The 21929-nt window shown below is 33.6% G+C and overlaps 1 protein-coding gene and 1 non-coding gene across 5 annotated transcripts in view; both read left to right on the top strand.

Annotated features, from left to right (window-relative positions):
* Positions 1–21929, top strand: part of PHIP (pleckstrin homology domain interacting protein) — a 136148-nt gene that overhangs the window by 101266 nt on the left and 12953 nt on the right. For 2 of the 4 annotated variants that reach the window (XM_077999713.1, XM_077999714.1), the window contains exons 26-36: positions 547–671; positions 803–885; positions 2297–2344; positions 4331–4442; positions 4623–4684; positions 7125–7280; positions 8568–8688; positions 11766–11891; positions 14753–14822; positions 15143–15193; positions 15459–15608. In XM_077999713.1, the coding sequence (XP_077855839.1) occupies positions 547–671; positions 803–885; positions 2297–2344; positions 4331–4442; positions 4623–4684; positions 7125–7280; positions 8568–8688; positions 11766–11891; positions 14753–14822; positions 15143–15193; positions 15459–15608 (1104 nt within the window). The remainder of the gene's footprint in view (positions 1–546; positions 672–802; positions 886–2296; positions 2345–4330; positions 4443–4622; positions 4685–7124; positions 7281–8567; positions 8689–11765; positions 11892–14752; positions 14823–15142; positions 15194–15458; positions 15609–21929) is intronic. The other 2 variants (XM_015136812.3, XM_015136813.3) reach the window with 1 other exon arrangement.
* Positions 12001–12073, top strand: TRNAF-GAA (transfer RNA phenylalanine (anticodon GAA)). Its single transcript has one exon. It is a non-coding gene; the product is annotated as a tRNA-Phe (tRNA).

Here is a 21929-nt window from a genome sequence, read left to right on the forward strand (position 1 = left end):
CAAAAATACAATTATGGATTTTCGAGAAAATTGTACTATGAGAAACTGCATCATGAAGATACCTTGTTTAATTGAAGCAGTCCTAGAGAGTAGCAGGTGTTTGATTTTCATCCAGAGAAACACACGATTTGAGTGAATTTATATACTCCAGTGCAGTTTATGGGTTGGGTACAAAATTTAGTTATAGTGAAAATTAGGGAATAAGTCTTAGGTAAGCTTTGTATTCATAAATTTGATGCATATTTCTAGATTTGTCAGCAGTAGTTCAAAGTTACCATAAGTCTTTGGAATGGTAATAGAAAACTTACTTTAGTAAAGTTCTCCATATTTTTCTTCCCTTTCTTACTTATTAAAAATTTCATTGTAACTTGCATACTATAAAGTGCACAAATCTTAAGTATAGAGCTAAGTAAATTTTTACATGTACTCAGTCATCACCATCCAAATCAAGATTTAAACCAAGAAATTTTTTCTCAACCATGTTTAGCAGTCTGTTTTGTGGTTTGTTTTGTAAAGATAGTTTCTTATATTCTCTGTCTCTCTCAGGAACAAGAACTTATGAAAATAGTTGGCATAAAGTATGAAGTGGGATTACCTACCCTTTGCTGCCTTAAACTTGCTTTTCTAGATCCTGATACTGGTAAACTGACTGGCGGATCATTTACCATGAAGTAAGGACTGTTGAAAGAGGCAATGGTTTTCTTAGTATTGTAGATTGTTTTTCAAGATTCAGATACATTTGAACATCTTTTAGGTATTTTTAGGTATGTGACCTAATCAGTTTGTTTCTGTTTGTAATTAGATACCATGATATGCCTGACGTTATAGATTTCCTAGTCTTGAGACAACAATTTGATGATGCAAAATATAGGCGATGGAATATAGGTGGGTAATTTATTTAGAAGCTATAGATGTTTGATGTGGTTTTTTTCTTAGTGATTTACTATTTTTCATACTTGAGAAAAAGATTATCAGAGAAATCTTTTTGCTGTTTGTAGGAATGTTAATAGCAAAGTAAGGTACTGTGTCAGAGGTATTGTTCAGTTTTGTTTAGAAGTGAAAATACTTTAGTTGATGCTTAAATTTCAAACATGTTTTTCTGTTACATTTGACTTTTTCTTTCCATGTTGTACATGTTAAGTTAAATTTTTATATAAAAATATTAACAATAGAATTTGTATTTGAAAGAAGCTTAACAAGATGTGTAAGTTTGTACTAAAGCTGAACTGACATTTTTCTTTTATTGGTTAATCCTGTTATAATCTTTAAAATTAGTATCATAAACAAGTCTCAAAGAAGCTAAAATCCTTAAAAGTTTTCAGGCACTTAAGGTGCATTAATTTACATATAGATGATGTGCCACTTATGAGTGTAGTTCTCTTAAAAATTTCATATAGGACCAATGTGTGTCATGGTGTGATGTGTATATGGTATGTATGGTTTGAAAAAGGACATCAATTGACATACCAGTCTATCCTTCAGTGCCATTGGAATGCATTGGCATGGTGGTTTGTCCTTTTTTGAAAACTTGTATGTGCTCTGTAAAGAGAAATTAGGAAAATGCAAGTTATCAAAATTATGGACATGGAAGTTAGAAAGAAAATTTACATCTCATGTACCATTTCCCTAGAAGTTTTGAAAGATGTGTTTCATCAAATAAGGGAGTAAACCAAGAAAGGGAAAAGTATGGAATCCCCTCAAGAAACAGGAAATCCAGAACAGGAAAAGTTAAAAGGAATCCCAAGTATTCAGTAGAAGCCTCAGGATAGCAGCTACCTAACAAGTCCAAATCTCCCTCAAGAGGAAAATCTTCAGGGGGAAAAATTGGAACACATAACTTATCTAGGAAGTTTGTCTTCGTGCAAAATGACATTGAAGAATGTTTTTTACAGCTTGAGCTGTTAGAGATTGTGGATACATTTAATTGTAAATTCACTGAAAACCAAGCGTTAAAAAAATAATTATTAATTTTAAGGAAAACAAAATTATATAAGAAAGGCATTATATGCTGTTTTGCTTAGGAGCAAGCAGTATTTACATAGTCATTATTAAAAATTGAATATGGATTAAATATACACATACTTTTTATGTACAGTTGTATTAAGGTTATAGTTGTCCCTTAGTATCCACAGGGAATTACTTCCAGGACCCCCATGAACACCAAAATCTTTGCATACATAGGTCCCAGAGTTGATCCTATGGAACCCCCCAGTGTGAAAAGTTGACCCTTCCGTATTCATGGATTTCACATCCCACTAATACTGTATTTTCAATCTGCATTTGGTTGCTGATGTAGAATCTGCCAATACAGAGGGACAAATCTGTTTATTGGAAAAATCTGTGTGTAAGTAGACCTGGTCAGTTAAAACCCATGTCTTCAAGAATCAACTCTGATATTTACTGTCAAAAATTGATGAGTGAAGAAATCTGTAAGTCAAGAAGTAGTAGTTAAAATAGATGTAAACATTTTTCTTGGTTTTGGCTATCAGCCTTTGGTACATCTGATTTTTAAAATTTTTCACATACATTACTTGATATGATAAATTTTATTTTTTAAGGCCTTGAATTTGCCAACAAATTGCAGAACAAATAATAGAGATCAAAGTTCAGGAATATTCCAGAAGTGAGCTCATAACTTCGGCAAAGTAATATGGCTGACATTGGACAAATCAGAGAGAGTTAAAATGGATGAACGTCATAATTTTCTCATTTGAATATTATTTTATTCTAATTTATGGGTTAATATTTTTCTAAAGTTAGTATCTAATTAGTCTTTTATATCTGAGAATATATGCATTCACCTATCGACTGCCATTTAAAATAACATTAGTAATTTTTACTTCAGCCCCTCCTCAGAAATGTTTTAAGGCTTACTCTCAATGGTGGACTTCAGTAGTAGTCCAGGTTCTTTGCTTAACTTTCTTGTTACTCTGCAGATACTGTTCATTATGGTTAGGCACACATTATTCAGTTCTTCCTCTTTAGCATGATGATCAGTCTGTATAGGGTCATAAGATACAGCTTTTTGAAACTCTTCATGTTTACTGTGAAGTTGTGGTGGTGTCAAGAATGCTTCTTATTAAACTATATAGTAGCTTCTTAAGTGTCACTAGTATGCATCTGAGGAACAACTGTCAACAACATGCAGTTGTGTCCTATGAACTTTTCTCCTGGCTCCAATTTTCTTTTTTATCATATTCTTTTACCTTGTTTTTCAAATTTTTAACTAATTTCATGCTGTATGTTTTTATAAACTTTTAAATCCTTTTTGGTAAGAAAAGGAGAACATAGATACTTTTGTCTTTATGAGTTTAAAAATAAAACTGATTCAGATTAATTGCTAACTTAATTCATTTTAACTTACCCGTGTGTCAAAAATGTAGAGTACTTTAATAGAATGCATTATTCAAAAATTACCGGGAGGTAGACATCACCATTTCTATTTTATAGACAAGGAAAATGAAGGTCAAAAATAATTAATATATTCAAAGTTACACAGATACATTATTTGAACCCAAGTCTTTCAGACTCTAGCCTATGCTAGCCACGAGAAAACTCAAGTACTGTGATAGCTGAGGAACAGGAAAGCATTGCATAAAGGAAGTAAGTGACTTACAGTTTTCTTATGACACGGAAGGAACATGAGAAGATTTAGATAAGAAAAAGCCATAGCATTTATAGCTTGTTCAGGTCTTTGGGAAAAAGCAGGTTAAGTAATACGATGACAGCAGTCGGATAAGGAAATAGACACAAGGAGCGTCCTCTGTTTTAAAAAGACTAGTTGTTTTATTTTTGTTTCTTTTTTTGTTTCCTTTTACAGGAAAGGGAGAGTGAGTGAGTATTAAGAGTGATTGAGATGAAGGAAGACAGGTTGGATTTTATGTTGTTTTGTTTAGGACGGAGTCTTGATTGTTTGTTGGTTGGGAAAACTTGCTTACAGAAAATAAGAAATTAAAAATAGATTAAGTAATTGTTGAGTAGAATTTACCTAAATTATAATCTTTGAGTGAAAAGTTTGGGTATAGTGTTAATGATGAATTTAAAATGCTAGATTGGTAAAAATGCCTAAAGCAAGTGAATTTCTATATACCTTAATGAAATATAAAAAGTAGAATTGAAAATTGCTAAGTCACACTTCAAGTATGCTTACTAAATACCTTTTTTCTCTTGGTATTGCTGATTGTACTTACTTATTTTTGGAGTGTGTGGTTCACTTTTTGTCTTCTGAAGTCATACAGGCAGTTTAGGTACTTAAAGGTTTACGTTAGGAAAAAGCAGTGACAGCAGCCATGCATTTCAGAATAATGAGATAGTTTTTGTTCTTGGCCAGGTGACCGCTTCAGGTCTGTCATAGATGATGCCTGGTGGTTTGGAACAATTGAAAGCCAGGAACCTCTTCAACTTGAGTACCCTGATAGTCTGTTTCAATGCTACAATGTTTGGTAAGGAAACATTTGTTGTATTTTAGTTCACCTAGGCTTGCTGTGAATTTTTTTTTCCATCTATTAAGAGATAAAGAGACTTCTTTTAAACACAGAAGCAATTATTTTGATAATTGATTTTATTAAAATTGTGAAACAATAATTTAGATTTTTTAATATAATGATTTTTCTTTCTTTAAGCTGGGACAATGGAGATACAGAAAAGATGAGTCCTTGGGATATGGAGCTTATACCTAATAATGGTAAGTGTGTGTTGGGCTTTTTGTGTCTGCATTATGGAGTTAATTTCTTAAAAAATTATTTAAGATTTGCTAACATGCTATCACAGTTGTTGTGAGTATCAAATAGAAAACATTCATTCAGCAAATATTTATTGTACACCTTGAAGTAGGGGAGATTCAGCAGCAAAGAATATAGATATAACTCTTGCCTACTTGGAATTTATAGTCTCACCGGGAAGATTGAAATTAATTTATTACAACAAAATATGAAATTGTTTTATTAATTATTATTCAAGAAAGTGTGCATTTGGGAGGCAGAGACATTTTTGTAACTTTAGCAGACTGCTTACAGTGTAACATGATAGTTAAGAGGTTATGCTTTTGAGAGAGACGGACATCAGTTCATATCCTGACTTGTCATTTTTTATGTGATCTTGGCAAGTTCCATAAAGCCTCACTCCCCAACTTTTTAGGACTCGGCCTTTGAAACCGTCTAAGCTAATACCTTCCTTATAGGGCTGCTTTAAGGATTAAATAGCATCATGTGTGTAAAGTGCTTATTGTAGAGTCTGACACACACAAGAGCTCAACAAAGATATAATTAATAATGACAATATAACTGTCATTGTGCATATGGCCTGACACATTCAGGATTTAATAATTAGCCTTAGGCAGTGAGTACGACGTCTTCCTTGTACTGAGAAAAGGTCATTGGGACCAAAGCCTGGAGTTTATATATTCTTTCCACTTCATTGCCCATTTTTGTTTGCTTGTAAAAAATACAACACACATACACAATTGCATAAGCCAAAAAGGGATTAAAAGGATATAGTCCAGATTTTAATAATGATTATTTATAGAGTAGGATTATAAAGACTTCATAAATTATTTTCTGTTATTCTATATTGTTTGATTTTTTTAACAATAATATATTACAGGGCGGGCACGGTGGCTCACACCTGTAATCCCAGCACTTTGGGAGGCTGAGGCAGGTGGATCACGAGGTCAGGTGTTCGAGAGCAGCCTGACCAACATGGTGAAACCCCATCTCAACTAAAAATACAAAAATCAGCCTGGTGTGGTGGCATGTGCCTGTAATCCCAGCTACTCAGGAGGCTGAGGCAGGAAAATCACTTGAACCTGGGAGGCAGAGGTTGCATTGAGCCGAGATTGCACCACTGCACTCCAGCCTGGGCAACAGAGTGAGACTCCATCTCAAAAACAACAACAACAATAATAATAACATCTGTTAGCAGATAAAAATAAGATCTTTAAAATACAAAGAGGAAAACATCTAATTTCTAACATAGTAGAAATCATCTTTTATTAATTGAGTTACTCAGTAGTTATTGTATTCCAAAGCAGAGAAAAAATAACTGTTGGAGAAAATAACCCAATCTCATAGACCTCAGAAATGAGAAGATGGTCATGCTGGTAAGCTAAGATTAGTTCTTTGCAGGAATTATCACTTTGAAAATTTAATGCCAATATTATGTGTTTTTATCTCACTGCTAAATTAGAGCTGTTAAAATTATAAAATATCTTAATTTGTAACCATGTTACATGGCTTATCTTTTTGTTTCTCTCGTTTATTAAAAAAAAGTTTAAATTTGAACTCACATTGAACTGTTGTGAATATGATAGCAGTGAAGCCAGTTGGTGTTAGAATGCCTTGGATATTTTTTAAATGAATAAGTGATACTGATTCACTATTTCGTTTCCTACCTAAGTATATTGAAGGGTGGTTACTGTTGTTGTTCTATTTGGATATACATTCATACGAACCTATAGAGTTTAATTGTAGTTTGTGATGAGAATTTTGATTGTACACAAACAGTGGCATATTTTCAGTGTGTATCTGCCAAAACCTAGTCTAAAGGAAAAATTACCTAACACGTTTCTAGATTTTGAGTTACCGTAACCCTCTAGTGATTCTGTCAGCTAAAACTGTTAAAGATTCAAGCATGCAGAAAGCATACCTTCATAATTTATGAGTAATAAGCATAAACATCATTTGTCAATTTTCATAATTCTCTGTTCCTACATTCAAAAATTGAAGCTTCGATTGAAGTATTTCTAGAAAATGTCACTTTAGTTCAGTTTTACCTTGTGTATAGTTTATCAAAAGTGAACATGGCAATTATGAAGTGATTCAGAAAACTTTGAGATTTGCATATTTTATAGAAATGATTTCTGCACGTGTAGCTTGATTACAGAGCAGATTTTCAGGTATAATTTTGGAGAAGTAATTATTTAGAGAATCATTTACAGTATCATTTAAAAATTAATTTAAATTTTCGTGACCCTTGAAACGTACTTTCCTGTGTTAAAATAAAGAGTATATTTACCAAATCTATACAAAATATACTTTAATTTTGTGACTATTATTTTTACATTCTAAAGCTAACCTAAATACTAATAAGTTACCACATATTTGCAATGATCTGCTTTTCTATTTCAGCTGTATTTCCTGAAGAACTAGGTACCAGTGTTCCTTTAACTGATGGTGAATGCAGATCACTAATCTATAAACCTCTTGATGGAGAATGGGGTACCAATCCCAGGGATGAAGAATGTGAAAGAATTGTGGCAGGAATAAACCAGTTGATGACACTAGGTAAGTAAAGCAACACATGAGTATAGAAAAAACTGGCAGAATGCAAAGTAATAGAAAAATACTGTTATTCTCCAACAAAAAATTTTTTTCACAATATCCTAAGTCAATGGTTTCAAACATTTTAAGTGGAATCTGTTTTTGAATGTGATCTTAACACGGGACTTAACTATTTAAAACAGTTATAAATTAGGTTATGTTAGCTGAATTTTAGAATAAGGGCCTCCTAGAAGTGCCAGAGGCATCTCTGAAAAATCTTTGTCCTCCACAACCCAATTTAAAACACTTGACATATTCAGACTGACATGATATGAATTCATGGAGGAGGGTTGAAAGCTCAATTATAATTATACGGATAGCTTGTACTGGTCTCCCCCAACTTTATATACACACACAAAAGAGCATCTTTTTAAGGGGAAAGGAGAGGGTATATTAATTGCTTTGCCTTGTTAAAAGGAAAGAAAACAATGACCACAAAACTTGATTATCTGAATTCTGGGCTTCTGAAGTAACTCTAGACTATGTGGTGGTTTGTAGCAACCCTCTCTCTCAGTAAGGAATCAGCTGCAGAGTCCAGAGAGAAATTAACATGAGTAAGAAGAGCTGGATGGACACACACAGTGAGGAATATTCAAATCTGAAGTATTTTATAAAATGCCAACACTTTATAGGAATAGCCTTATAAATACTACCTGAAATAATTTTAGCAATATTTTAGGATATTAAGTATTATATGTGAATTAGCAAAAAAGTGGGAGTAATCCTAACTAGTTATAGTTTTTGCTGTACAACTTTACAGTGTGTATTGGATCAGTAGTATCACTGAATCAAAACTTCTGGGTCTGTTTCCTTTTCTCTACTTGTCTGATATTTCTCAGAATAATGTAAAGTTGAGATAAGGGAATAAGTTTTGAGAAAGTCAGAGGTTAGATTTGAATGCAGTATGTTACAGTGTTAAAAATAGAATGGTTTTGTCAAATATAGATTCAGGAATGGCCAACTGTCAATTATGGCAATGTGTGTGTACTTAGTAGGTCTGATATATGTATATATAATTTGTTTCTTTCTCCCAGTAAACCTATGAATACCCCTAGAATTTGGCAATATATATGTAGACATAAGAAAAAGTGAGATTCTTCATGTCAGCTAAACTATATTGTTTGTGAAAAGACAGTGGCAGACTAATGATTATGTAGATAAGGACTTTTTAAGTCTTAATTCAAGTAGAATTCTTCTTGAATTATTTTAAGCATACAAAAATAAATTTACAAACTTATCTATTTATTTTAGATATTGCCTCAGCATTTGTGGCCCCTGTGGATCTGCAAGCCTATCCCATGTATTGCACAGTAGTGGCATATCCAACGGATCTAAGTACAATTAAACAAAGACTGGAAAACAGGTTTTACAGGTTAGAACCATTTGATGTAGCTACTATCAAAGGAAAGCTGGTGATCTCTCCATCCATTTACTGATCTTTAGCAGTGTTTCTCAACTTTTTGTATATATGAATGCACATAAGAATCACCTGGGAATTATGTTAAAATGTAGAATCTTATTCAGTAGATTTGGAGTGGGACTGGAGATTCTGCATTTCTAACAAGTACCAGTAATGCCAATGCTGCTGGTCTTTAGACACTTAAAATACAATTCCTAGGTACAGTTATTCCTAGAGGCTGGAATGATTTTATGCTCACTATCTTTATATTGTATTCTATAAAGCAAGGCAAGTTATTTCATTTTCTCCTAGATAACATTAAAGTATTTATTTGTTCGTTGATTTTTAATAGAATATATAATAAAAATTATGTATTTGTATTATGTATTTTGTTCTTATTTTGCCTATATTCAGCTTATCATTACTTATAACACTGAAATTTGAAAATACTCAGTTTTTCATAGTTGTAGTTTAGCATGAAAAAGAATTAGAATTAAATGGCCCAGGCATAATTTCAATTAATTTTCATTATCTAGGTAATTTTGTTGAATGTCTTTAATCTTCAGTAGGCTTTATAGGTTTATTACCTAAAATGTTTTGTCAAAAAATATGTTTATAGCTTTTAAATAATAGAATCCTGTTTTTAGTTTTAATGTTTCTCATATAACCTTTGCTTAGCAGTCCAACAATTTAATTTGTGTAACATTGCATTAAAACTTTTTGTGACCAGTTATTTATTACTGAAGTCCTTTCCATTATTACTCTTTTTTAACTTACAGAAGTTTTATTCATATTTTGTACTAATATTTTTCTGTATAAAATGTGCCTTTGGTTCTTTTTATGACTTAAATTTTATTTCCGTATCTCACTGTGAGGGGCTATTCTGTGCCTCTACCCACTAGATGCCAGTAGCAGCCCACTAGTTGTGAAAACCAAAAACGTAATCAGACATTGTCACATGTCTTCTGGGGAGCATAATTATCCTTGATTGAGAACCACTGGAATAAAGAAAACAAACATATTAAACTTGAGTTTCTAAAGATTTTTCTGATCTTCTTAGGTGTGTTTGCTATTGCTTCCTTGATATTTGTCAAAAAGCGTAGAGATAGGGAGAAAATCCTCTATGCTATGTGGTTCCCAACCATCCCACCCTCAAAGCATTCTTCAAGTCTTTTTCAGTATCAGTTGTTGGAAGTTTAAGAGAAAAAAAAAAAATGAAGGAATTCCTAACTATATTCCTACCTTGACCCCTAAATTGCTAAAGATTGGAAGTTAAACCTAGTGCTTCAGAGATGAAACAAGACATGGGTGGGTGAGAAGGAAAGAACTGTTTGTATACATACACTAATTGTTGTACTACAACTAGAAAGATAAGCTGCTGATATCTTCCATTATTGTTGTAAATATCTCACACATTACTCAACATGATAATTGCTAACATGTACTATACATAAGGTTTGACTTCCAGTGGTTTGACTTAGATTTTTCAGCTTTACAGTGATATGAAAGGGATATGCATTCAGTAGAAACCATACTTCAAATTTTGAATTCTGATCTTTTTCTGGGCTTGTGATGTACTCTTTCATGATGCTGAGCAATGGCAGTGAGCTACAGCTCCCAGTAGCTCCCAGTCACCCATGTGATCATGAAGTTAAACCGATACTGTACAGTGTATTATGTTGCCATATGATTTTGCCCAATTATAGGCTAATGTAAGTGTTCTGAGCACATTTGAGGTAGGCTTGGCTGAGGTAAAATGTTTGCTAGGTTAACTATATCACATGCATTTTTGACTTAATGGTATTTTGAATTTACAGTGGGTTTATCAGGGTGTAACCCCATCATTAGTTGAGGAACATCTGTATTTCAAGATACATTATATTTTAAATAGGCTTTTGGCATTACCCTAGTTTTGTAGCCAATTTAGGAAAAAAACTTTTGGAACACAATACTTACATGAATTAGAAATTGCCTGTTTTCCAACCTGATAATAAACTCAGTTATAAACCTGAGTTATGTTCTTATTCAATACAATGATGACTTCCAGTACTATTTCACTGTTTAAAAGTTTTTGCTTCTTCCTTCACTCATTGGTGTTAGACTTCTTATAGTTTGTTTCTCTTTCGTGATACTTCTAGTTCAGTCTCTTGTTAAACTATTACTGTCAGTTTGCCCTGCTGGTATTAATCTAATACTTATGTTACACACAGTTTTCTATATGATACACTGAAGATATCTGATTCTGTTATTAGATAGAGCCTTGTGAATCTTTTTGAAATGCAGTTTTTCTTTGTTTCTATGTCCACAGTTACATACAGTGTTTATTCCATGTAATTGTATTTCTGTTCACAATCAGTAAGATTTTCTAAGTGTTTTCTTCTTTATTATTTTAAGTCAGGCCACATACTAGATAATATTCTCAAAAGTTGTCCTTGGATTTTTATTTACTTTCAGAAATAAAATTATAAAACTCCAGATTTTATTTTAGCATTATCAGTTAAGTGTTCAGAAAATAATTCTCATTTAGTTAGGTTTCTTGGTAAACGAACATGCAATATTTTTATAGTTTTGTATCTCATAAGGTGGCTGTCAGTTAACTTTTCATTTGTATATGTCATTTGATTACCAATAATATAATTAGATTAAAATTACTTGTTTCCTTTTTTGTTCAGAAGTCAGGGGTCTTTATTACCAAAAAATGATAGCATACATGACAAAAATATATAAAGCCAAAACTTAAAAACTCTCCCCTTTCTACTCTCCTGCCACTCCCCATATAGATGTTGTCCCTCCCAAAAAGAGGGCATTGTTAATAGTCTGGTGTGTTCCATTCCAGACATCTTGTATGCAAATACATAGTTATGGTTGCCCCTCTTTTTTTCCCCTAACACAAATGCAGTTATGCTTCTTTGAAAATGACTTTATAAGACCACTGGTTTTTACGATTGGTTTAGACTGAAATTGAAAAGTTGGAATGTCTTGGTTTTAAATGATGTACACATATTTCTAAATATAAGGAAGTTAAAACTTCTATATTTTGTTTTTTTAAGGCGGGTTTCTTCCCTAATGTGGGAAGTTCGATATATAGAGCATAATACACGAACATTTAATGAGCCTGGAAGCCCTATTGTGAAATCTGCTAAATTCGTGACTGATCTTCTTCTACATTTTATAAAGTAAGTTATTTTTTCATACGTAATTATGATAGTTTTAATAATTAATGGCACTATAGTTCCTCTTAAAATAGAAAACATACTGTTTGTAAAGAGGAAACGTTTACGAGTAGCCAAAATAGCTCAGTTGGGAGAGCATTAGACTGAAGATCTAAAGGTCCCTGGTTTGATCCTGGGTTTTGGAAGAAACAGGTCATTGGCTAATAATAAGAATGAAATCATAAAAGCTGCATTACCATTGTGTTTTAAGGTTAAAATTTTTTTAAAAGATTCTTTTCGCAATCTAACTGTTAGACAATAATAACAGTAAAGATTTATTTAACATGTAATGTTTTACCTACTTTAACTTTTCTAACCCAAGTAACAATCTTACAGGTGGAAGAGATTTATTATCTGGAATTTTGAATTGAGGAAACTATGGCCTATAGTGGTTAACATGTATAAGGTTGCACAGTAAATGAGTGTCTGCCATCTGATTTGAGAATTTTTCATCCTAGCAGTATATTGCCCCTGTCAAGTATATTAACAAGTATTTAAGTAGTCCAGCAGGAGACTAAATTTAGCTTTCATGATTCTAGTTCAAAGTCAAGGTTAGTTCCTCATTGATCCCATAACAAGAGTGATAACCACTATTTATTAAGGCAGAAGTACTTTCCCTTCCTTATCTTAAGGATTTTATGCAGTCATACAATGAATTGAGCCTCCTAAATTGGAGGCAGAGAAATGAATTCTATACTTTGTACAAAGACTGCTGTGATTCCATGTTGTTATTTTGAATTTTTTTTTCCTGGTTGAGAAGTAGTAACAGCATTTTAAAAGCTTACTTAGCTGTTATCAGCTTTCATTTTTACATAATGAAAACTTCAGGATTATTCAGGTTTTTTTTTTTTTTTTTAATAAACATCCCTGCTTCATTCTCGTTAATGGACATAATCTTTGAGTTCCTTTTTGATTAATGTTTTTTAACTGAGAAATGCAGGTCATTTCAGTATAAGAAAACACCAAACATAATTAGTAAGGTCAATTTTGTGCCCTTTCTCTACCTTATTCTCTAAGATATCTATTGCTTTCCAATGGTTTGGGGGCCATTATTGCTATGCTTTTGTTTTCCTTATTGAAATTAGTAATTAAGCATTATCCTCCGAAGACTCTTATGTCTGTAATTTTTTGTGTTATAACTATGTGTAGGTATATCTGTTTTTTCAAAGAGAATCAGTAGAACTACATGAGATACCATATTCATATTTCAGTGAAATAATTTAGATGAAAATTGTTAATACATTTGAAATAGTCTATGAAATGTATTTCTTTCAAACAGCTACTTTGAAAGGTCTTTGAAATCAGATTCATGAAACACTTAAAGCATTTGTATTGTATATTCCTAAAAATAAATCCGTGGCATTTTTTTTAGATGTGTATAGTTTGTTTAGAAATACTTTTTTTAGCAGATAGTTTTCAGGATATTAAGTATTCCTTGAAATTTTAATTATACTTTTTAATTGAGTTATTTGGCAAAATTTCAAGCAATTGATACATACAAAGTGATATAAAGGGTGCTTGGAGGTAGTATTTTTATCCTCTTAATACAGTTTCATAGGATAGATAAATCTGTAAGAAACTATAATATAAGGAAAACTGTGACAAGTAATAAGAGAATTGTATAGAAGTTTAGATAAGTGTAGGATCACTTTTAGTTGTGATGATGGGGATTCAGATACAGGGGAGGAGAAGTATGTTAAGAAGACATTGTATTCAAGGTAGATATTGATAGATTAAGGAAACGTTAGATGAAAAGAAAGCCATTCCAGGGATAAGGAGCAGCATGAGGTAGGGAGGTTTAATTAAGGGTAATATAAATTGGGTGAGATAGACAGTAATGAGTAGAAGTCACAGTAGAGATACAGTGCTATAAATTTGAGTTGGGGCCACATCATGGGTGGCCTTGAATGCCAATCTAAGGTTTTAGACTTTTAAAATATGAGCTCTGAGAGCAAGGGGATGTTGAAAGTATTTTGACATGAGAATAAAATGTTTTACACTATGCCTTAAAAATGTTAATTTGACTGCAGTGTCTAATTTAATTGATATAGAAGAGACAAGAAGCATAAATAGCAGATTGACTGCTATATTTGACCAACTAAGAGTTGATGAGGGCTTAATTTATGGAAGTGAGAAAGGGACAGATGCCCAGACATACTTGGGGATAGAGTTCACAGCACTTGACCACTAATTGGATTTATAAGGAGGAGGAAAGGGAAAGAATAATGAAAAACCAATATTCCCATTACTGTAAGAATGGTATGTTGTTTAAGAAAAAATAGAGAAAGGAACAAGGATATCTGGGGAGCCACTATTAAGTTTAAACATGTGGAATTTTAGGTTATGGTAGAACGCTCAGGAGAAGGGTTAGGACAGATTGCAGGAATTTTGGAATTCATTTACACAGATAAACCACCAGTATGTAAAGTTATCAAAGCAAAAGGTACAGTGTCAAGAGAAGATGCGTAAGAACAGAGTTTTGGGAAATACATTTAAGAATAAAAGAAAGAAAGTTGGAAGACAAGAAATACATTAGCTGTTTGAAGACTGAGGAATGGAAGAAGCACAGCAGATACCTAAGCAAAGACTGGGAGATGAGACTTGGGTTTGGTGTAATGATATAGTCAGGCCACACTGAAAACTCTACATAGAGTGGAGGGGTCAGGGTTAAATGTGTGTGCACACATTATTGGAGTAAGCCAATGCGGGAGAAAGCAAGCCTTCAGCTTCTACTTTTATCTTAAAATATGGTTTTAGGAACAAATTTTTAAGGAAAAAATTATCATGGCTGTAGTCTTACATTTTAACATTTCCTTGTTATGTAGGGATCAGACTTGTTATAACATAATTCCACTTTATAATTCAATGAAGAAGAAAGTGTTGTCTGATTCTGAGGTATGTAATATTTCATTATGATTACTATATTGATATTCTCTGTATAAAAATAAATTTACATATTATAGTTTTCAGGTAAAAGCTGTTGTGAAGATTATTTCTTGTCTAGTGTAGTTTAAAACAAAAACTGGCAGTAGAATATTCTTCTTAGAGTTGCAAAAAAAATTTTTAATGGGAAACTTTTTAATGAGTCAGTAAAGTGCCCCAGCATATACATTACAGTGTTCCAGTGTGTAAAGGAAATAATTGCTAATTAATCAACTATAAAGTATAATGACATTTAAAATGTTTTATGAATCTGATAAATTCTTGCCTCAAAGGAAGAAGAGAAAGATGCTGATGTGCCAGGAACTTCTACTCGAAAAAGGAAGGTAATATAGTTTTAGTTTTAGCAGGAGTACTTTATATGAATTAAAATGTATTAAGAGCTTTCTTTTTTTACTCTTAGCATTTTAAAAGACATTAAGTATGTTCAAATTAGTTTCAATTACAAAATGTATGTTTTTTAGAACTTCGTGAATATTTTCTTTTGTTTGAATTCTTGTGTATTACCCAATTATCTAAGACTGCATTAAAAGTACAAATTTTATTGTATAAGTGCTCTTTTATTAATATATTTGAACACTTTTATCACAGGACCATCAGCCTAGACGAAGATTACGTAATAGAGCCCAGTCTTACGATATTCAAGCATGGAAGAAACAGTGTGAAGAATTGTTAAATCTCATATTTCAATGTGAAGATTCAGAGCCTTTCCGTCAGCCAGTAGATCTCCTTGAATATCCAGTAAGTGTTTTTGAAAATATTTTCTTTACCTGTCAGTTTGCTACATATCTTTTACATGACAGTTGGCTATTTTAGTTACTTTTTATGATTATTGTTCATTTCTTTATTATTTTATACATGTTCTCATTATCCATTTGACTACATAGAGAATCTAAATTTTGAATAGTGTGGTAAAATGGAAGGAGCCCTGAACCAAGACACTGTAAGAAATGGGTTATTCTGTTCCTACCAGTTGTGCAGCTTTGAGCTAGTCCCTTAGTTTTCTCATCTGAATTTTTTTTTCTTTTTGTCTTCCCTACACTGATTCTATGAATTTATTATGGCAGTTATCTAGGAAAAAAAAAATAATGCCTACATCCTTACAGGATTATGGAGATGTAAAGAGAATATATAAAAATAATTTTTAGGCCGGGCGCAGTGGCTCATGCCTGTAATCCTAGCACTTTGGGAGGCCGAGGCAGGCAGATCACAAGGTCAGGAGATCGAGACCATCCTGGCTAACATGGTGAAACCCCGTCTCTACTGAAAATACAAAAAAAAAAAAAATTAGCCGGGTGTGGTGTCGGGCCCCTGTAGTCTCAGCTACTCGGGAGGCTGAGGCAGGAGAATGGCGTGAACCCGGGAGGCGGAGCTTGCAGTGAGCCGAGATCCCGCTGCCTGGGCAACAGAGCGAGAGACTCGGTCTCAAAAACAAAAGCAAACAAAAAAATAGTTTTTAAATGTGAAGCACTGTATACAAATGTAAGGTGATATTATTGTATATATTTAGGTATGCCAATGTATAATCTTTATGGAATACATGGTAAAAAGAGCTAAGTAAACATGATCCAAGTATTTATTTTGGCATGCAATCATAGCAATCTAAATTTAGCGTAGAGTGATTTCTCATCCCTTTAAAAAATAATTAAATGCTATATAGTTCAGGGGCCAGGTGCAGTATCTCACACCTGTAATCCCTGCACTTTGGGTGGCCGAGGTGGGTGGATAACTTGAGGCCAGGAGTTTGAGACCAGCCTGACCAATATGGTGAAATCCCATCTCTACTAAAAATGCAAAAATTACCCGGGTGTGGTGGTGGGCACCCGTAATCCGAACTATTCGGGAGGCTGAGGCAGGACAATCGCTTGAACGTGGGAGGCGGAGGTTGCAGTGAGCCGAGATGGCACCATTGCACTCCAGCTTGGGTGACAGAGTGAGACTCTTGTCTCATAAAGAAAAAAGTTATGCAGTTCAGATAGCATTCATGGTTTGAAATGAAAATAAAAAATGTTTTATAAGACATCATGACCTAGATGTGGTATCATTGGACATCATTATCTTATCCCTTTAAAAAGTAATTAAATGTTATATAGTTCAAGGGCTGGGCGCAGTGGCTCACACCTGTAATCCCAGCACTTTGGGAGGGTGACGTGGGCAGATCACCTGAGGTCAGGAGTTCAAGACCAGCCGGACCAACATGGTAAAATCCTGTCTCTACTAAAAATACAAAAATTAGCCAGGCTTATTTTTGTTCTAACTTACAATGATGAAAATAGAGAAACTTCATCAACAGATAAATATCAGAAAATGACTTTTTTTGTGTCATTTAAAATACCAGAAACATAGAATGTTAAATGTGGAAGAGAAATCTTTAATTCCAGTGACGTGATAAATTGAGCTAATTAGAACCTCACCTTTGGGAAAACCTAGGACTGAGCTGATGCATGAATGTTCTGGCTTTCATTTCTCTCTGTTTTCACAACTTACGGATTTCACTTTGGTTCTTGCAAGCTCAGCTATGTATTCTTTTGAAAAATAAATTGCTGTTTATTCATTGTTTTAGGCATTTGTATTCTGGGCTTTACACAGAAAAGAAGGGATAGAAATAAGACAATGTTTTTATTCTAGAGGCACAAGTATTAACACTATACAGAGATAATTGAGTCCTTGGGCAGTGGTGAAAAAGGAATTTGGAGCTGAAACCCAACCCTAAACCAGAAGTATTGAAGAACTGCACCCTGAATGAAAATAAGAATTGAATAATTCCTTTCACAACAAAGAATGTTTTCCCCAGTGGTTCTAATGTCAGAGAGGAGAAATTTTCCTAAACGTATGCTATACATGGACTTAGAATCCAAATTTGCACTACCCTTGTGTAGAAATCCATTATGGAAAAAAAGTTAATCCTTAACTGAATGAACTAATGATTAAAAAAAAACACACACACCTATATAAGGGACTGATCTACCATTATAAGATGACAGAAACAACCAATGGAAATATTAGTAACCTCTCCCTGAAAATTTGAGTAATAGATTATTCTGAATTACTATACTTCATTAAAAAAAAGAGAGATGACATTCATTGTAAGATTATTGTTGTTATATGTACCACCAAGAAAAAAGAAATGCTGTGAGTTAAACTTTGATAGATAATTTTGGTTAAAGGAATAAATGAAAGAATAAGAAACATGGGGTAAAGTATGTTATTTGAGAGGAAAAGAAGGAAGACATATTAAAACCAATTAAATAGAATCCTGGAAATGAAATGTATAATTACTGAAATTAAACTTACCGGACAGTTTTAAAAACAGATTAAAGAGATAGTAAATGTAAAGATCTAAGCAAATTCTATAGAATCCCACACAGAATGATAAAGAGATTGAGTGTGAAGGAGAGAGTAAGAGGTAATGGTAGATAGAAAGAGAAGGTCCAAAGTATGTCTAACAAAAATTTCAGTGGAAGAGAATAGACAGAATGTGAGAGGAGAAATATTTGAGGAGCTAATGGCCAAGAACTTTTTTTTTTTTTTGAGACAGAGTCTCACTCTGTCACTAGGCTGGAGTGCAGTGGCTCAATCTCGGATCACTACAAACTCTGCCTCGTGGGTTCAAGAGATTCTCCTGGCTCAGCCTCCCGAGTAGCTGGGATTACAGGCGCATACTACCACGCCAAGCTAATTTTTATTTTTTTAGTAGAGATGGGGTTTCACCATGTTGGCCAGGATGGTCTCGATCTCTTGACCTCGTGATCTGCCTGCCTTAGCCTCCCAAAGGGCTGGGATTACAGGCGTAAGCCACCATGCCCCATGGCCAGGAATTTTCTAGAATTGGTAAACATTTGACAAACTATGATTCCTGATCGGGATATACAAGAAAAAAATCTTTACCTAGAATAAGAGTGAAAAAAACTCAACAATTGAAAGTCAAAAAGAAAATATTAAAACAGTCAGACAGAAAAAATGGAGGCGACCTGAGACTGCTCCAAGCCACTCACTTTACTGATGTTGAACTGAGACTCACCTTGCTAAGATTTATAGACAAAGCTGTTTCTTGCTATTTATTTGTGGCTATTTATAGACAAAGCCACAATGGGAACCCATATCCTTTATATCCAGCGCACCAGTTATATGTGATATTCTGACAATAGGCAAATGAATTTTTGTAAAGTTCACTTTTTAAACTTAAGAGGGAAATATATAAGAATGCAGTCATCTTTTACATATTCAAAATAATGAGAACAATATTTAGCAAATATTTAGAACCTGTCCCACCAGCTAAACGTGTTAGCCGATGAAAAGTAGTAGAAATAAGAAAAATGTAATCTCTCTTGCCTAGGTGTGTTTTGTTAATTACTGTCACAGAAGAGAAAAAGAAAACTTTGGATACCAATCTACTTTTTATAATTCAGAATTAACTGTATCATCCTTACTTTAGTGGAATATTTAAGGCAGATCACGCACTTCATATTTCACCTTTTATATGAAAATATTAGTTCACATTTTGAGTGTAATCAAATATTCAAAGTAAGATGTTAAAAATTAAATTTTTGATGGAAATAAATGGGCTTAATAATCTACAGCTTTCATGTATTCAATAGAATTGTATTGAGCAGTTATCATGTACTATACTGCATGGTGGAAGGCCAAGATGTGAGCCAAGAAAAATTAAGTATTCTACATGAATTTTACCCAAAATATTGCAAAACATTTTAAAAAATCATTTTTATATTTTGCCCAAATCTATAAAGTTTGTAACGCCAGTAATGTAAAATCTCTAAGAACTTGTTAACTAAAGAGCCCACCTCTAAATAATCTATGGATTAAACAAATCTCATGGGGATTAAAAAAATGTATTGAACTCAATTAAAATAAATTCAGTGTATCAAAATTTGTAGGACGCAGTTAAAGCAATGCAGGAAAATTTCTAATACCAAAGTGTACTAAAGAGTACAGCAGAAAAGGAGAAGTTTCAAATCAGTAATCGAAGATCACTCCTCAAGAACCTAGAGAAAGAAGAGTAAAATCAACCAAAAGTAAGCCAACAAAAGGAAATAATAAAGAGCTGAAATCAGTGAAACTCAAAAAAGAAAAACAATAGAGAAAATCTATAAAATTGGAAGCTGGTTATTTGAGAAGATCAACAAGATTGACAAGCCTCTGTTAAGATTTACAAAGCTATAGAGATGACAGATTGTTAATATCAGGGATGATATAGAGCATATCACTATAGACCCTGCAAATACCAGAAGGATGATAAAAATAAATAATACTACAAAGAATTATACATACATAAATTTGGTAACTTACATGAAATAGACCGATACTCAAAGTATAAACTACCACAACTCACCCAGTATGAAACAGGTAACTCAGTAACCCTATTAGGGAAATTTAATTTGTGATTATAAGTTTTCAAAAAAGAAATGTCTAGTCCCGGATGGCTTCACTGGAGAATTCAACCAAACATTTAAAGAATTAACACAAATTCTACACAGTCTCTTCCAGAAGATAGAAAAACTCAAATTCCCAGCTCATTCTATGAAGGCCAGTGTTCCCCTGATCTCAAAACCAGACAATAACAGTAGAAAAGAAGAAAAAAAACTAACCAAATAACAGCAAATAGAATTCAGGAATATATTAAAAAGTGATTTTATACCATGACCAAGTGCTGTTTATTCCAGAGATACAAGGATGGTTGATTATTCAAAAACCAGTCAATGTAATCCATCATATTAATAGGCTAGTGAAGAAAAATCTCATGATTATATCAAGTAATATAGAAAGAGCATTTGACAAAATTTCACACCCATTTGTTCTATGAATGTGCATTTTGGTTATGGTAAAGTCAGTGTGGTCACAGGAGGAAATGAAAACAAGGCTTGGAAGGAAAAAGTTTATTATACTGAAGATTCCCAGGCCGGGCATCGTGGCCCACACCTGTAATCCCAGCACTTTGGGAGGCCAGGGTAGGTGGATCACTTGAGCTCAAGAGTTTGAGACTAGCCTGAGCAATATGGCAAAACCCTGTCTTTACAGAAAATACAAAAATTAGCCAGGTTCTGTGGTGTGCACCTGTAGTCCAAGCTACTCATGAGGATTGCTTGAGCCTGGGAGATGGACATTGCAGTGAGCCAAGGTCACACCACTGCACTCTAGCCTGGCAATAGAGTGAGACCCTATCTCATTAAAAAAAAAAAAAAAGTAAAAAAGAGTCCCAGAAAAGTAGGGGGTTACCACATGCCACACAGGGCCACAGGGGAAGTGCTAGGTTTTGGTTGGGTAGGAGAGACCAAAACTAGGGAAAAGCTTAGAAATCATTTATTGGGGTTTCTGCAGGAAATGCAAGGCAGGTCACAGTTAACAGCTTATTTTTGGCTAGTTTGAATAATTCCAGTGGGCTCTGAGGCACACGTATCTAGTTGTCTGGTCCTAGCCCTGGGATGATTTAAAATGGAAATACTGGCTTAGTGTGTGAGAGTGAGAAAAGGAGCTGACTGTGGCTTTATACTTGGGATTCATTGGTATGTATATGAAAGACATGTTCTCAGTGGAGCCCGTCACTAAGAATTGACTGCCCCAGGAAGGGGCAGTCTTTCCTCAGGTCTGTAAGGCCCCCCAGGTACCAGATCATCCTTGGCCCTGTGAATAGATGGCAAATAGACAAATGCAGAATCTGAAGAAACAAGACGTTAATTCATTATAAAACCCCTAAGAAAACTGGGAATAAAGGAAAACTTCCACAACTTGATAAAGTACATCTATAAAAAACCTACAGCTAACATCATGTTTACCGGTGACAGACTGAGTGCTTTCCCCCTAAGAATTAGGAATGATTGAAAAATGTTCACTCTCACCACTGCTATTCAACATAGTACTGGAAATTCTAGCCAATGCAATAAGGCAAGAAAAGGAAATAAAAGGCATACCTATTGGAAAGGAAGAAATAAAAATTTGTAAAGGCAGTAATCCTGCCTTATATGGCACCTTCTTCAGGGTCAGACATATTTGATCATAATTTAAACTTGATGGTGCAAAGTTGTTATACTTCAAAAAATATAATCG

The sequence above is a fragment of the Macaca mulatta genome, chromosome 4, assembly GCF_049350105.2.
Source record: "Macaca mulatta isolate MMU2019108-1 chromosome 4, T2T-MMU8v2.0, whole genome shotgun sequence".
NCBI classification, from domain to species: Eukaryota; Metazoa; Chordata; class Mammalia; order Primates; family Cercopithecidae; genus Macaca; species Macaca mulatta.